The sequence below is a fragment of the Malurus melanocephalus genome, unplaced genomic scaffold (genome assembly GCF_030028575.1).
Source record: "Malurus melanocephalus ecotype Western Australia unplaced genomic scaffold, MMel_1.1 scaffold_61, whole genome shotgun sequence".
Lineage (NCBI taxonomy): Eukaryota > Metazoa > Chordata > Aves > Passeriformes > Maluridae > Malurus > Malurus melanocephalus.
The window spans coordinates 2832223-2849623 of record NW_026623293.1 but is presented as its reverse complement, the minus strand read 5'-3'; the positions used below and the strand labels follow the sequence as shown (position 1 = coordinate 2849623).

Genomic DNA, 17401 nt, shown 5'->3' with positions numbered 1-17401 from the left:
GAAGAATGTGAAAAGTTTTGTTTGAGTCTTTAAAAACAGAAAATACACTATCTTTCTGAAGCTGACACATGTCACGAGTTAGGTCTCATAGTCAGACTGCTTTGAGTACAGCTTATGAAACATTTCTGCAATTTATATTTAAGAGTGTTGTCAACAAAATTCAGTTTGTTTGATAATGATGTCCTTTTCATATACATGAATGCATGTGTAAGATACATGGGATAAAAAAGAAATMGTCATTCTACAAAAATGTTCCAGTAAGTAGCACTGTCATCTTTTGTGCACACTCACAAACACAGGGTTTATGCATCTTTACAAGTTTCAAAGAATATTAAAGTCTGATTTGAATCAATAAAAGAATAGGGAGCCCTGTTAAGAGGCATTCCTCAGTAACCAGTCACAATTGGATGCAACAGAGGAAAGTTAATGAGGTTGCTGACTGCACACACRCTGCAGACGGCAGCCTCAGTATTCCCATCCCGTTCTTGGTTAAAACATAAAACTTTGGCATACTTTTAATGCAGCTTTTGAAAGTGATGTTTTTAATGGAAAGCTAATAGAAAACCTTGGCACATTACTAGAGATGTAATGAAATGGCAGCTGCTTTTCAACTGTCTCATTGCAATTCTTCCCCTWAGCCCAATCCCTCAAGATATTAAATGCCCAAGTCTTTATGCAAGTTTCTTCCACTGCCAACAGAGCTGCAACGTTTTTAAAAGTAATCACTGAGGTGAGATAACACCTAGTATTTTAATATTTACACATCTGTCATAGCTTTAAAGTGAAATAAAACAACCCTTATTTTTTCCTCAAAGTATTCGAAACCTGACTGACAGAAACCCAGCCCCATCCTGATGCCACCAAAAGCCTGCAGAAAAGCCTCTCTCAACGCTGCCAAGAGTGGGGAAAACACACCAACTTCTGTTTATCTGAATAATTGAGAACTTTTTTTTTTCACTGCTTGATGACTATTTCTCAYTTTCCCATAGGATTTTCTCCTAGCAGCTTCTTGTAAACTGAGCAAAGACAAAAACAGTTTCATGATGTCAAGAATAACTCAGTTGCCATCAGGCTCAYGGGCTGGCCAATTACGTACTCAGCATTCTCCAATTTGAGTTRTGCCTGTGTTGTTTTCTTTGATATTTGCACTAAAAATGGGGATACTGAATAAYCAAGTGAGCTATACAATAGCAACATGGATCAGTTTGGAAGCCTCAGCTAAGCTTCCACCCATAGCTCAGTCTTGCAACACTTCACTAAGAGGCCCACAAGATTTTCTTTGAAATCATGTTTCTTAAATATGTCCAAGTTAGTCTTCGCAATTTAAGATGTGTAGTCCCTTTTAATCTGCACTTAAAGGCTATATGCAGACTCAAAACTTTTCCAGAAAATGCATTTGAAATTTTACCTTACTGAAAGCTCTTGATACAAGTTTGTGTTGTACAGGTTCAAATTGAAACAAATCAAGATTCAGGTTCAAAATGCAATAAATCAAATAATCATTGTCAAAGCACAGMCACATTCCAAACTGTTTTACTTAGCAACCCACGTAATGCCTTTTGAAAAGTATGTATATATGTCATATTACCATTTCTTTTTATGTGCAGTGTGCTGTTTTCCAAAAACAGAAAGCAAGCTGTTCTTCATAAAAACAGTTCTTAGTAACCACAGTAGGAATGTGGGAAACCAATAGCAATAGATGCAACAGACTCGGTGGTGTAAAAAGAAAAGCCATTGGAATCGGCTTTTCTGACTAAGCAACTTCTCTCTGAAAGTATGTGTGAAGCACAAGGGACAGCAGTAACAAAAACCCTGAATTGTCCAAGTCCTTCAACCAGAAAGAACTGTAACTGTGCTTCTGGGTAGCTGCTGACTGGAGATACAGTCTCTTGATTCCCATATTTTTGGGCCGTGTGGATAAGCACCATGCTTTGCATTCTTGGCAGATGCTAAAGCTTGTATCTGCCTTCTAGCCTGGGAGTTAGCAAACTTTTTCATCAAACCACATTTCAGCAGGGACTGGTTCCTGGATCTCTTCCCTTCCTGTACAAAATCACATAACATTGATGTGGTAACTGCAGATGACTATATGGGCAAGTAACATCAGGCAATTATTTTTATACATTTTGACTCATCTTTGAATGCAATTGTGCAACTGGGGAGGGCTCCGGGGAAGGAAGAAGAGACAGCATGACATAGCTAAATTTCTACAGATGACAGCTGGACAGCCTCACCTCTTGGCTTTCCAAGGATCAAGCTTTAGAAAGCTGGCCTTCACTTTACAGACAAACAATGGTCTTATGAATTTGAAGCTACCCTTTTAAAAATCATTTATATAACCTCCAGATTGTCATGCACATACCAGAGAAAACATGGCTAACCCACTCCTTTGTAATAAGAAAATAAATGAGTCTACACTGCAGCAATGGAAGAGGACAGCAGAACTCGCAACACAGCTTAGTTCAAGACAAAACTGTTCCCGCAGTTCTGCAATTTGTGCCACACAAGAATTTATAGTGTATGCTCTTAGCTACAATGCTTTACTTGAAAAAAACTCTTTCAAAAAATAAAATCTGAGAAAATTAACAGACACAAAAAAATCCCTTCTCTAATCTTCAAAATGTCCAGCAAAAGCGCATCCAGACATGAGCACACAGCCTCCGTGACAGCACAATTTTTCATTTCTTTTTCCAACTTYTTTTCCATCTTTTTTCACTGCAAAATAGCCAGGCACCTGCCATTTTATTTCCTATCTTTATGTGTTCCCTGTCTCATTGTCTTTTGTTTCCCCAGGTAACCATTTAGACTTTGTGTTGCCCTAGCTTTGTTCCACACATCCAGCAGCTTGAGGAAAGGAAAGCATAAAGGCTAAAGACCTTTGCCTCTTGCCTATAAAAGGCTATCTTAGGTTGTTACCTGCTTAACACCAATGCCTTAGTTGCATGCTGAAAGCACAGTTACATGAGTTCCAAGCAAGCTGCTGCCAARCTGAACACTGCCAGTTTCAGCTGAAGCAATGCTGAAACTTTGTTGGCACTGAGAGAATTAAAATCTTGCTCTGGACATCCTGTGTGGTAAATTATCAAGAAAAAAGCAAGCAAGCCAAAGCTAGTCAAAGAGTTCCTCAATCACAGGTCATTCTTTTTTATCTTCTTATCTCTGCTTCAGCTTTCCATCTGAAAAGTGGAGATCATATAGCCTCACCTCACAGGCATATTATGAAAATGAATCCATTGATGTCTCTTAAACACTTYGATTGCCAAAGGAATGCCCACAATTACATTAATAATTCTGTACTCCAAGTCAGATTTGAATAGTAAGCAGTAAATCAGGCACAGAGCCTTTTGTAGGGAACAAGGAGGTGACAAAACATTCAACAGCTGTTTCTCAACTGAGCCCTGCTCATCTTGTGTGCAGAACACAGAGCCAGGGCACAAGAACGAAGGAAGGGAATGCACAACAGCAGGAATCTGATCAAACCCCCAGCTACCATGGTATGGCCACATGTACTGAACCCCTGCTAAAAGCTGATGCACCCTTTTAAAAACATACACATAACAGATGAATGCTTGATTTTGAAGCCCTAATGTGCTTTTTTACAGCAAGCTAAGATGAATGCCCAGCACAAATGAGCATGTCCTATATTATTTACACTTACTGTTTTGTGTACAGACAAAAGGATGCAAGAAATCCAGTCTTTCAACTTGGGGTATATAAATACATGTATATTTGGAAGTCTGTGTATATCCCACTGAAAATTATGGCTTTGCCTTGCAAAACTGACAGATCCTTTAGTGGAAGGCTTACTCTAACACTGAATATGCTAACTTGAGATAAACAAACTGCAGAGAGACAAACTTAATTATCTCTTCTTCTAAAATTACCCGTTTTGCTGTTTCCATTAGAGAAGCCGCTTCAGTCTTGCCCATTTGTTGCACCATTTTRTAAAACAAGCTGTCTTGTTCTTGCAGCAAAATGTAAGGTTCACCATATTCTTTCAGTCTTCCCGCATCTAAAACCTGTTAAATGAGCAGAAACCAATGTATTAACGTAAGAAAATTAAAAACTAAGAGTTACAGACTTGAAACCAAATGTAGGCAACTACAGGCAAGGGGGAAATGTACACATTTTTAGTGCTAAGAAGAATTTTGTACCCTGAAAATGAATTCTGTTCTCTTCAAMCTAGTATACCACTTTCTCAGCTTACAGACCTGTTGTACAATTTTAGAGTGCCCTACAGCCATTTCACCTATAGGAATCCAATGTAAAGTTATGCAGAATATGGAAATACAATGTTTGTGCAGCCAACAAGCAGATTATAAGATTCATTGTGTAAGAAGGAAACAAAGAGGTCCAAAATGGGCTCTGAAGTAAACAGCTGTGGGTAAAAACCACGCAATAACCACCAAGATGGTTAAGGGAGAATAGGCAGGTCTTTTGAATTAGAGGTGAAGATGTAATTAAAGAAAATCAGGGTGTTGCTGAAAAGATAAACAATTTCTTGCATCAGTTTTTGCCAACTATGTATTATATATTTAAACCTGACCCTATTCTTTCTACATAAAGAAAAGATGGGATGCCACCATGGATATACATACCCAGAAAGAGAGGAAGGGAGAAGGAAAGAAACAAAGAAATTTAAAAAAAAACATTACATTAGCAAGCCATAGAGAATACACACAGTCAAAAACATCAGAACAAAAATTAAGAATAAGCTGATGGAACTTCTAAGAAAATGTTCTCAGACTAGCGACTTCTTTCAAGCACTGCATGGCAGCAAATATTACACTTCCATTTTTAAAAACCTTTATGAGATTAATTCAAGAAAATTTTAGACTAGCAAATATATTTTGAGATAAGACAGCAATTTATTGAAACAGTCATTAAAGAAGACACACAGATCATAGACAGAATTTGTTCTCCACAGTTTTAGTAATTCACACATCTGACACAATTCTTACTGAAAGAAGAAAACAAAAGGAAAGATGGTTTATATAGATTTCCAGAAAGATACCTGGTGTAACTAAATAACTGTGCTACAAGGAACAAAGCTTTTCAAGAACCTGGACAGAAATCAAGAGATTTGAATTAAACACTGCATTTTCTTTGTAGAAAACTAACAGGTATCGCTCTGGCATAGGTGGTAGCTACTCATGTTAGTTGTCAGAAAAAGGAAGTACCAGAGAAGTGATAAATCTGCGAATGATACAAAAATGTGCAGGTAAATCTAGACCACAGGTTCAGATTCACCTAACTAACCTAGGAGAATGAGAAACACAATAGCAGGGCAAAGTCAATATTGACAAAAGCAATGCACTCAAATCTTATAAATTAATGGTATTGACTCAAGAAAGAGATCTTAGTCTACACATTCAGTACTTTACACCATGAGTAGGAGTAATGAAGTTTAAAAAAAAAATAAGCATTTATGTGAGAAAACAATTTAAATTTTTTTTTCTTATATAAATAAAAAACTGAACACACATGGCACGCTATTGACAAAGATATTGCCACAACAAAAGAACTTCAAGAACTCGTAACTTAAGCCATAATTTGTGGTGCACATACTCATGAGAAAAAAAGAGAAAGATCTAAAAAAATGGAGCTGTTGATTTCAGGAAAGAAATTAATATAAGGTATTCTGAGGACAACTTCCAAAACAACAAAAGTAGTGTGCAAGTTTCTGTTTGAAAGAAGAACCTCCAATAAGTTTGGAGATAAATTCAAAGCCCTGTGAGGAAACTTTCAGAAGTGTCCTTTGCCCATGCATTTCATAAAATGAAACATCCTGATGGCCGAGGGTCAGGCAAGTCTCTAAGCAGCCTGGACCCCAGTAAATGACAAAGCCACAGGGAAGGGGCACAGCTGAGCTGATCCCTTTGCCTGCACCGGTGTGAAAACACCACACTGCCAAGATTGCTGCCCACTTGTTTTGACACCAGGGACCCAGCACCAGGGAAAAGGCACCCACTCCTTCCCTTCTGGTTAAATTAAGTACATGGCATTTGAAAGGAAAATAACTCAGACAACAAACAGCAGCATAATTACATCTAATTTTATGAACTGTATGCAYAGAAACCTACAAGAAAGTATTTGCTATTTTCAAAAGCTCTTAACTTAGAGAACCCAGYCTGTATTATGAACTTCCCTTTGCAAGTGATTTCCAGTATTGTTTGGGACTGCAACTGAAGAAAGTGCTTATGGAAAGAAGTTAAATATTACTAATACTGCACAGCACAACATACAATCATTTAACAGATGCAGTATTTCACCTGCAAAAGTATACTTGCACACATGCTGACTTTTCAGTGTACTTAGTCCTATTCCACTTACTCTGAGTATTTAATGATTAATTGTAATTTTTACCTCAATCTTTTTTAAGCTGTAGTATGTCACAGTTACGGCCAGCTTCCTTAAAAATGCAATAAATTACTGTACACAATTCAACGTTTAAATCAGGGTTCCACAGCCTAGAACATCTCTGTTGTCTTTAAGTAAAGCTCTTTTTARCATAGCACTAGATTATGCAAGCACTCCTTAAGAAAGGAAATTAAAAACATCTTCATTAAATGTGTCTCTTACTGGCAAAGAACTGCAGTAGACAAGTAGAGGGATTAAAAAAAAATATTACTGCAGTATTGAAATTTTAAAATTAATTTTGCAAATACCTGAAACAACCACAAATACAGTCTTTCCCCTCCAGAGTACCTGGGGAAAGGGAAAAATGTATTCTTCCTTGACAAGTTTTAAACAGTCAAGTCCAGAAGATGAACGGTTAGAGTGAGCAATTTCTGTCTGGAGAAACTCCATCCACATTTTAAACAAATCATTAACCTAGCCATAGCCTTTCTTTGGGAATAAAAACCAAACTTGTGTTATGAAGATAGACAGAACAACCACAGGAAAAACAAGCTGAGTTATTTTCTAAAAAAAAATCTGAAATGAAAAATAAAGAATGAAACTGAACAGACAATATCATTCCCACAAGWCAGGAACACTCTATAAACCTTGTTCACCAAGGAAAAACACTTTCTGCTAACTGCTGTCATCTATGAGACAATGGAGAAAATTTAAGCTGATTTACTTGGTAGTTATACATTTATATATTTATATATTTATGTATTTATTAAAAAGCGCTTAGACAAAGAGATAGGTACTCTTCTTTGAAGAAATGTGTGCTGATAAGATTTACATAAATAAATAGGTAATTTGGCTAAGGCTTTGCATACTCTTRCTCACTGACTCCAAGCCAAATTAAAATCATTAGGACTTCAAAAAGCCAGCTAATCATTCAGGAAAGGTGGAATCTGGTGTTTACCAGCAAYGTATTTTCTGATCAACTTGCAATGCTTATCACTGCACAATACAACAGAATCGAACCCAGATGAGATCCAAGGCAGTTGTACCAGTGGAACTTGATACAGAAGAGCCAGAGATGCTTGTAGCTGGCGAAATCAGATCGGCAGGGAGATTATGGAGGACACACACAGGAGCACTTGACTCTGAATCAGACTGGAATCTCATCATAGACTTCAGTGCAGATAATGAGAGAGAGGGGTTTTGTACAAATGGTTCAACTTTCCAGCTCCTCGGTCTGACTCTAAAATGCACAAAATTAAGGCTCAATCATTCTATGGGAGCTACCTGCCTGGGAAATATTGAGACCAGAGCAAAATAAAAACAAACACAAAAAAGTCACATAAACCCAAAGTGGTCGTATGTAAACCAGGGCCAGATTCTCCACCCTCTTGCACCAGCAGCTTCTTTAATCTTGCCTGCACTGTTCTTGCCTTTGTWGTACCACCTTTGTGACTTCAACAGGATTTTCTCATAGGAAAGAGTAATTCCAACAGTACAAAATTTACAAAATTGGCTGCTGGCAATCACACAAAAGAGTGCATRCAGGAAAATTGCTATTCAATGGAATTTGCTCACCTCCCCGAGTATGGTGAAAACCCTCTTATAGCTGTCCAAATTAGCATTACTCAAGCAGCAATACAGAGACATCTTAAGTTCAAACAGGGCTCAAATGATGTATTCTTCCTGAGTCCTTGCATGCCACCTAATTCCACACCATCTAATGTTTCATCCCAGTTGAACAGTCTGGGGCCGTGACTGCTCATCTGGAGCTGTGATCTTTCCAGAAGGTTAAGAACAACCATGTTGGATAGTAAACAACAAAGGTTTGAACAGCACTTTGTTTGATATTTGAGGCACAGAGTAACAGGAAGATTTAAATATGGCAGGGAAGGACAGAGGTGCAGAAAAGGAGCATTTGATCTTGACCCACAATATCAAACATGGAAAGATTATTAGCCATTTAAGTGTTGTTTATATTAACTCTAACTAGCTCAGGAGTATTTGCCTATGCCACAAAAATGCTGCTGAACTAAATCTGGGTGAGATTTGAGAACTACATTTTGCCTCAGCTGTAACCTACCAGGGTATCTACCCCCAGTTTTCCTAGGTCCCTCCCAAAACCGTCAAGCTTTGCAATATTTCCATTCCATAGCCTCACAGTTTACTGTATTAACCAAGACAAAAAAGCAGGGGTAGGAAGACAAAAAGGAAAACATAAAATAAAKAAATAATGAAATCCATTTCCCCATTAAAAGAGAGAAACAAAACAATGAACTACAAGGACACTACGTCAAGATAATTGAGACTCCAGAGACCCAGCAGAAGAGCCAGGAGAACACCTTTTCTCTCTGATGATTCTTCAGATGATCCATATTGTTCTGTTGCGCAGGACTTTGGAGAAGCAGATACTCATTTTGTAAGTGAATTTTATAATCTTCTTTGTGGAATAATATATGTAAAAGAAGTGTCATTAGCCACAGAGAGAGAAAAAAACAAGGGCCTTTAAAAATGCTGTAAAAAACACCATGTACTTACAGCCATCCACGGACACAAAAAAGAAAGTTCTAAATCCTGTGTTTTCTAACTTTCAGCAACAAAAGCAGACAAACCAAGAGAACAATAGTTATAAAACATTCTGAGAAAAGAAAACCAGTCCAAGGTTGGAAGTGTTCAGCAACAAAGGAGGGGGGCATGGGAATTTATTTCAATTATAATTGAGGAATGACTAGCATTCTTATTCACGTTCATGTTCACCATAAAGCCAGAGGGGAAATGGGACATTTAAGAGTTGATCATAAATGTTTTTATTTCCTATTCAAAAGGAAAATAATTCAAGGAAATTATCTCCTTGGGAATACATCTGATTTAATTTAGACTTGGAGTAGACATCACCAAACAACAAAATCATTATTAAAGTTCAAAACTCTGCTAGGAGTATAACTTTGAACCATGTTTTCCTCAGAGAGCATACATCAAGATCAACTTCAATAAAGTCCTGGGAAGAGGAAAATATTCAGGAGATGCTTCTGGTTACATCATATTATAAGAAATATATTTACCCAAGACAATACATAGCTTTGTGGGAAAGAGTCAACAGCCTGTACTCCAGTTGGCATTAAGTTCGGATGCAAGCATGTTCTGTCTCTTCCATCTCATCATGGTTTGTCCAAACAGATCAGAAACATGCACATACTTCTCTGAAGAATCATTTATAAATATCAAATGATCTAAATATGTGTGAACATTGAAGCACATTGAGAGAGCTGCAAATATAACTCCAAAACTATTTTAAAGGGTTTTATTCTTTTCTTTTGAAAGTTCCCTCTTTTTTTTTTATTTTTGGTGGTGGAACTTTGGTTCTTTTTTGGTTTTTTGTTTTGATTTTTGTTAAGTCTTCAGGTTTATTCAAAGCATTCCCCATGCTCCCTCAAGGTTCCTATACAAATTTTTGTGTTGGTAACTCCAGACAAATTTGGTGTCAAATAATACATATTTCATGTATCATGTATATGAACAGAGCAGAGCAGAGCAGGGAATTTACCTTCTTATAATCTGAATTATTATTTTCAGATTTTCCAAATAATTCACCTCAGCAGATCTTAACTTTGCTGTAAAAATGCCAAACTTGCTGCTGGTCACTGGGATTTGACATGTACTCCCTYATTCACAGAAAAGGCAACTCCAGACATCCTGTTCTGTAATCAAAAATAGTGGATTTCTTTAAACTGAAATTATTCTTTGGCTGTAACTTCAGGGAAATTGAGCATGCAGCATTGCCTGGTAAATTATTTCACCCAGGTTTTCTTTAAGTTTCTTGCAGAGATTTAAAAATCCACCTTCTTTTCCTCCAACTGATGGCATGCCACTATAAGCTGGACAGAATGTTGTGGGGAAAAAATACCAACTACATATGTAGTAATGAGACTTATTCTACTGATAATCATTCGATATGAACTCCTTCTGTGTCTTGTTGAAGAAATCTGTTAACCACCCACTGCAAACGTCTCTTGTACTGCAGTTTCCTCACCTCCAAATATCTGATATACCAGGATAAGTTCAACCCTTGCCTCAGAGGGTATGAAGGGGCCTTGTGCCAGTGCTCACCAACAGCTGACAAAAACRTGCACATGCTGACAAAACTCTCCCTTGGTCAATCATTAATGACTGTTTCCATCACTGTAAAGCCACATTGCTCAACCAGGATTGCAGAATGGCTCAAATGTGGCTCTGAAGYGATATGAGATATACCTCAGTTTAAGAAATTCCACTCTTTAATAAGGCTTTTGAGGGTCTTAGAAAGGTAGATAAGCTACAAGGATATTATACTTTTCAAGAGGTTAAGGAATACTGTTGCAGATGACTGAGCATGTGTCCTGGTTTTATCAGTTTGTGATGACAATGAACCTGTGGCTCAGCTGCCATGCACAGAGTTTCACCTTATCACAAACTCTGCTCRGAGCATCAGCAACCAGCATGACCTGTGCTAATTTGCTTTTAAACAGTAATACAGTATTTCTGAGCAAGCAAAAAAACATCCTCTAAAGAWGTGTTACTATTCTTAGTACAGTCCAGATTCCACACCACTGTCTTCAAAGAAGCATGACATGACCATCCTGTTCTTATACTGATGGAAACACATTCACACACAAATGTGTGACAGAATAAGAGATCAAGGTTCATCACACATTGGCTTCACTTCCTCAAGAAATTCAAATTCAGCTCTTCCTTTGAATGCTTTCAGCTGAAGTACTGCCTCAGTAATTAGTTGTTTTATTTAAGCAAAAGAAGAATCTTGTTGGGCAGCCCTCTTGAAATGGGAACAGCTTTTAAGAATTCAAAGATGCCAATGTTTTGGAGAAGTGTAGCTTAGAACTGGCAAAGAGAACTAAGAACTCCAGTGTATTTTCAAGCTCATTGGGATTTGGCTTTAGAGGCAGCTAGGCCAGGTGTGACATYTACAACTATCACAGACACTGTTTCAGCTGACAAGACCCACTCKGATACAAGACCATGGCACATGGCTCAGTATCTTACGCAAAAACTGGCCTAAACACCAATAATCTTCTCTTARTGGTAAAGATGCATATACAACTCAGATTTGAAAGCAATGTCTTCACTGTTGGTATTTGTGGAATTCATTTAAATTCCAAGAAAGAAAATGGAAGGATCTTGTTTTTCCTTCTGGCTTGACAAACATCAACCYGATTTCAGAAGACCTAGCAACAGTGGAAACTACCTTTGTTCAGAACCAAAACAAAACCGACCATTTCTGAAAAATCATTTGCTAAATGCTCAGAGTTCCGAAACTCTGGAAGCCTTAAGTTAACAAAAGAAAGGAAAAACCTAATGGTTCCCAAGCCCACTGTTCTCCATGCAGGTCCCCTTCTATGAGTATCCTCCATATTCTTACCTTCACATTTTTTTACTCAAGAGACTTTGGTGCCAAAACACAGTAGGGATCTTTCTTAGGTTGAATAAAAACAAGAATAAATTATCTAGTATKCCTTATAATATTCCATAASAGAGGCTGRRTCAAAAMAGGAGTTTTATTAATGTTTGTTMCTTTTGAACAATGACAGCAGGCGCRCCAACATGAATGTAGCAATGTTACTGTGGATTWCTGGATTCAGACCCACAAGGTATTTTAAGGTTTTTATGAAGAAGTAGATGCTTAGTTGCAAAAAATCAGCATTCATTCTAGCTACTAAAATCAATTAAGCTCCTTTTACATTCTTCAATGGAACAGTTCAATAGCACAAGCATAATATCCAATAATATTTTACCACACTCCAGATATTTGGGCTAATAAAAGGTCAAAACCCCCTTTTAGCTTTCAGTTACAGTACAAAAAAAAATACCCACATTATACACATGCAGTTGTCCTGCTTTGGACTTTTGAAGGACAGAACAGTAGTTTTGAATGTAGTCCTAATTAATTCTTATTTTCCTAAATTCTCATAACCTATCAGCCCAAGTACCAGGAATACTTATGGTCTCATCAATTGACCTCTCTTAGACACCCCAAACACTTGAGGGACTCTGTCTACCTCCTACAGGGACATATTGAAGATCAGAGTCAACACTAATGATGGGACACAGTTTTCCTGAAGAACTGTTCTACAACTAGGATTGCATGTTCTGTGTCTTGTGACTCAACACGAACCTTCCACACAGAATGTCAAGATTTACCGTAAAACACCTTAATCTTCCAGCAGTGACATTTAAATAAGAGAAAAAAAAAGCCACCAAAGTGTCAACAGACCACAGCATTTGTGACTTTAACTCAGTATTAATAATTTAAGTGTAGAACCACTACCTTACTACATTCTCCATATCTCCATTGGAAACTGGGCCATTGCAGTGAAAGCTCACATGAAGGTATCAGTGGGACAGATGGGGCTTCTCCACAGCTACAAAAGCTCTGTCTCTCCCTAAGCTGCAGATTCACACTCTCTCATGTTGTTCTCTGATGACTCTTGCATTTCTGGCAATGCAGTGCTTCAAAAGGAAGGGCTTAACCTGACTGCCCTGTGTGCAGAGATGATACARCATCTTTCTGGGAAAGGGGAGCATTGCATCCAGACCTCTTCAGACAGAGCAGAGATTTCTGCACTTCCTGGAAGAATGCTGTAATCTCTGTGGTAAGGAAGGGCACTAAGGCCACCACTATCATGTTCAGATATCTATCACCATTGTCCCATCTCCATTTAGATGGATGAACGATATTGACCTCAAATACTGGGTCAGATATTGRAATTACAGAGAGAGACAAGCACTCAGACCTTGACTGCTGCATAGCATTTTCTATCTAGCTGTAGATGTCTCCCTTTTCACCACACACACTGCCTGGATCTTTCTTCCCCTTTGATTCCAAGATGTTTATACCTACTCTTGGTGGACTGACTGCTCTGCTAAAATTAGCTACAGTGCATAAAACATGGTGCCTGATTTATGAGGCCCAGATGTTCCACCATGGCAAACACAACATCAGAAAAATGAGAATAACTGCATGAGGGAGGCGTACTGGAAAGACGTGGGAAGTAGAGAGGCTTATCAGAAAGACGTAGGAAGTCATTTTCTATTGACCAAAAAAAACCAACCTGGGTCTGGCTGTGAAGTGCATTTGTATTGTTACCCTAAATATTAGTMATTTCAGAATGCAACCACAACAGGTTTTTCCATAAATAAATCAAATATCTTCCCATGATTCTCTCATCTACAACTTCCTATTTGAATTACAGTTTTTAATTACTAGATCAWGTTCTGCTTGCATAAAGAGTTTCCATTTCAAAGAGGTATTGCACTGATATGAAAAACCTCTGCAGGAACATCCTTGTCATTGGAAAATGCACAGATTTTGACTCTGTGGCTTTCCTCTGGAGAGGCCACAGCATAGTACCTACAGCAAACAACACCATCAGGCTCTTGCCAGACGCATATAGTTTATTTGCTACTGAACCACTGTGTCCCTGGGTAGGCCTCAATTTCTGYAGGCTTCTGTTTTCCCCTCTGTAAAAACAGAGTTTCTAAAAAGCACTTCTTAACCTGGAGAAGGAAGCAGAGAGAAGGGGGAGTAATGGGTGATGGGGATTTTAGAAGTCCCCCCTGGAAGTCTTCGGAGTGGTGCCTCTTGGCTGCCTGAAGCTGCAGATGYAGTTTACGTAAAAGGCTTTGCCCTCTGCAGTGAGGACAGGACAGGAAGGCAGCTGTTGAGGTAGCAGAGAAGCTACATGGAATGAGGGGACAGTGAAGCAAGCCTGAGCTGAGCTTCTGCCAGGATTTGCCACGATGGAAGAGGTAACTGCAGCTTTCATCCTAGCCTCCCCTTCTGCCAAGCAGCAGAGTGCCTGCCTGTGCCAAAGAGCTAAAACGGGTACTGCCAGCACCTGATGGGAAGAGTTACAACTTGGCTTCTCAAAGTAATAAAGGAAAAGGAATGAGAAAGTGTCCTATTAGATGCTGGAGCAGCACAGATGGAAGAGAAAAAAAAAGGAGCTTGTAAACCGCTGGATTATAATTTTATGGTAGTATTATTTGATGGGCTGACTTAACAAGTTTTTCCAACTTTGGTTCCAAAGATTGTATGGATACTTCCCTATCTCACCCAGGTGTTTGAAGTTTAATTAATTAATGTTTATAAAGAGCGTTACAATTTCCAGATGAAAGGTCCTATGCAAGTGCAATGTAGTATTACTCATTGAGGGGATTGGGTTAGAGAGTATCACGTTACACAATACAGCTCTTCCCTCAATGATTTTAAGCGTTTGAAGTTCTGATAAAATGTGTTTATCGCTAAGACAGATATAATGGAAATACTCTTTAGGCGTGACCTGGATTATGAAAGCAGAGGTATGGTTTTGGGAATGGAACAAATGRGAATTAAAACAACTCCTGAGGCCAAATTTGTCTACAGTTGTATAAAATATATTCTGTTCTTCCTTTTTTCCCTCCTTGAGTAGGCTTTTCTTCTCTTCTAAAATAGAACCGGTTATTACGATGGGTGTGAGCAGACATGCAACAGTTCACGTTCGGTTCCTATTTCCATACTCATCCAACTTGACATTTTCTCATGACTTTCTCAAAATTATTTTCCTTTTTTTTTTTTTTTTAATGTTTGAATTAACCCTAAAGGTGAACAGTTTCTTTTTGGAAAGTTCTGCTTGAACCAGTAATTAAATGGAATTGAACCAAAAACTCGCAGACAATGCCAAGCTGGAGACTGCAGCCAACACACTCAAGACATGATGACCAGTTTTGACCCCTCAGTACAAAAAAGAGAAAGRTAAATTTGATCAAGTCTGAAATATGGTTACCAGGGTTGTCAGTGAACTGGGGCATTTATAAGGAGAGGCTGATGGAACTGGGTGTGTTTACCCTGGAGAAGCCACAGCTTCAAGGGACTTAACAGCAACCTTCCCATACCTACAAAGTTACTGAGAAGACAGAAGTCTCTTCAGTGAGATACACAGTGGGAAAACAAGAAACAATTGTCATAAATGGGAGGSTTTCACTGGATGTAAGGAATAAAAAGATTTCATGGAAAATAATTAAGCATTGGAGCAGGTTGTCGAAAGACTGTGGAATCTCCATTTCTCAAAGTTTTCAAGGCCCAGATGCAAAAAGTCCTGAGCAACTTGAAGTGAAATTAATGCTGACCCTGCTTTGAGCAGAAGGTTCCTTTCAATCAGATTCAGTGGGAAGGGAGGAAAGCCCTTGGTGATGTCTACTTGTTCAGGAATGGGCYTGAACATTTGTGATTGTTTTAAGAGAGTTGAACAAGTTTCAAATTGTTAATATTTTGATGGCCAGATTCTACCTTTATTCTTTTTCCCTCATTTTGCAAAAAATTTATCAKGACAGCAAACAACAGAGATTTGGGAATGTCTTATAAATGAGGGCATTAGTGCACCTAGAGGTCTCAGTTAAAGGAGAAACAAACCCAGGATTTTTAATTATACTGGGTAAAGGAATAACAATACCCTTTCTTGGTGCACTTCTGACTCTTAAAAGAAGAGTTAAGTTAAATTTGTAAATTACTAAAACTACCATTGACTAATCAAATTACACAACACACTAAAAGCTTTCTTTAACTCACTCTTCTCAATTTTTGTGATATTGAACGATCAATTTTCCATGAATGCTGCTTTTATTGTTAATAGTCCTCATTAATTAATAGTCTTCCAGAGGAACATTCTTTTTCTTGGCATTTTTAACACATTTTTCTTCCAAAATTCTGCTATATTCCCACCAGGCATTRCATGCCTGAGTAAACCGAGTAATTAAAGTGTAACAGAAGCACACCTGCCATAACTCTGATCATTCAAAACATRTGACAATGTCCCTGACTAAATAACTGAGTAAGGAGGTGAAAARAACAGGTTTGTTATCAAGTTACATGTCAGTTTCCTCCTTTTTCCTATCACACTTCTCACCCTCCTCTTTCCCTCAATTTACAGAAATCTGTAAGATCAAAACAGTGTAATGTAAAAAGATGAAAAATACTAAAAAGTTACTACTGACTGCAGACTCAAAGACTTCTTGCAAATCTGTTTCTTAATACTATAAAGAGGCCAAAAGCATTAAAGACTATTAGACAATTAGGAAACTAGAAGTCTTAATGGTGACTAAACTGAAACAACATAAGGGTAAGAATAATGCACAGACACTTAAAATGCAATAGAGTAGCTATGTAGCTGGCAATTATCCTGAGTTTAAAGAAAAGGGCAATTTTAATGCTTTGCCCTAATAATTTTTGGCTAAAAARCAAAACATTTTGTTTTCATTGCAACTTCATGACATTAAAGGTAAAACTAAGAAAACATCTTCATGGAAGGAGCACTCTGTACCTAACACGTTAATGGTAGTTAATGAACCAAAACCCACAGAAATCACTTTGGACAGCTAACAAACACACACAGTTATTAATTGGGTCACAGTTGTTTCCTCAGAAATCTTTTGTTCATTTCAGTTGTAGAAAACAYCAACATATCCATTAGACCTGTGGGGAGGTATTCACCAGAGAAGAAAATATTTATTTATTATAGTTAAATGCTTGCAATTACATGACTACTTCTGGCAGTTCTGCCGGTTTCTCTCTTTATAAGTAAACTATAATCACYGAGCTCAGAACACTCACCTCAGCAGATGGAATTGTTTCGTTTTGTGTACTTCAGGCAAATCAAAGATTTTAAAATGTTTTGAGCAGCCAGTAAAAAATACAAACCATGGAACAAGAGTTGAGAAATAATTTATAAGGTTACCACCAAGAAGTGAAAGGTAATTTCTGCATGAAGCCCAGTTAAATTTGAGTTCCTCTTASGAACACAGTTTGATCTCTATGTCASTTATTCYCTATTTCATTAAGTGGCTGTGAAGATGCTTGCAAAGGGCTCGTGTTCTTATTGCAGATAATTGTAAAACTGCAGGCTGCACATGATGTCAAGGACACAAACCAGCCAGATTTCATRAAAACCCAGGGAACACCACTGCCTTTATGAAAATAACAGCAAGCATTTCCTAATTTCTGTGCACATGCAATGCA

The 17401-nt window shown here is 37.9% G+C and overlaps 1 protein-coding gene across 2 annotated transcripts in view; it reads right to left on the bottom strand.

The window, feature by feature from the left end:
• The window catches only part of ABCC4 (ATP binding cassette subfamily C member 4), a 146459-nt gene that overhangs the window by 5603 nt on the left and 123455 nt on the right, over nucleotides 1-17401 (bottom strand). Inside the window, exon 30 of one of the 2 annotated variants that reach the window (XM_057366223.1) lies at nucleotides 3885-4019. In XM_057366223.1, coding sequence (XP_057222206.1) covers nucleotides 3885-4019 — 135 coding nt within the window. Of the gene's footprint in view, nucleotides 1-3884; nucleotides 4020-17401 lie in introns of those variants that run through there. The other variant, XM_057366224.1, reaches the window with a different exon arrangement.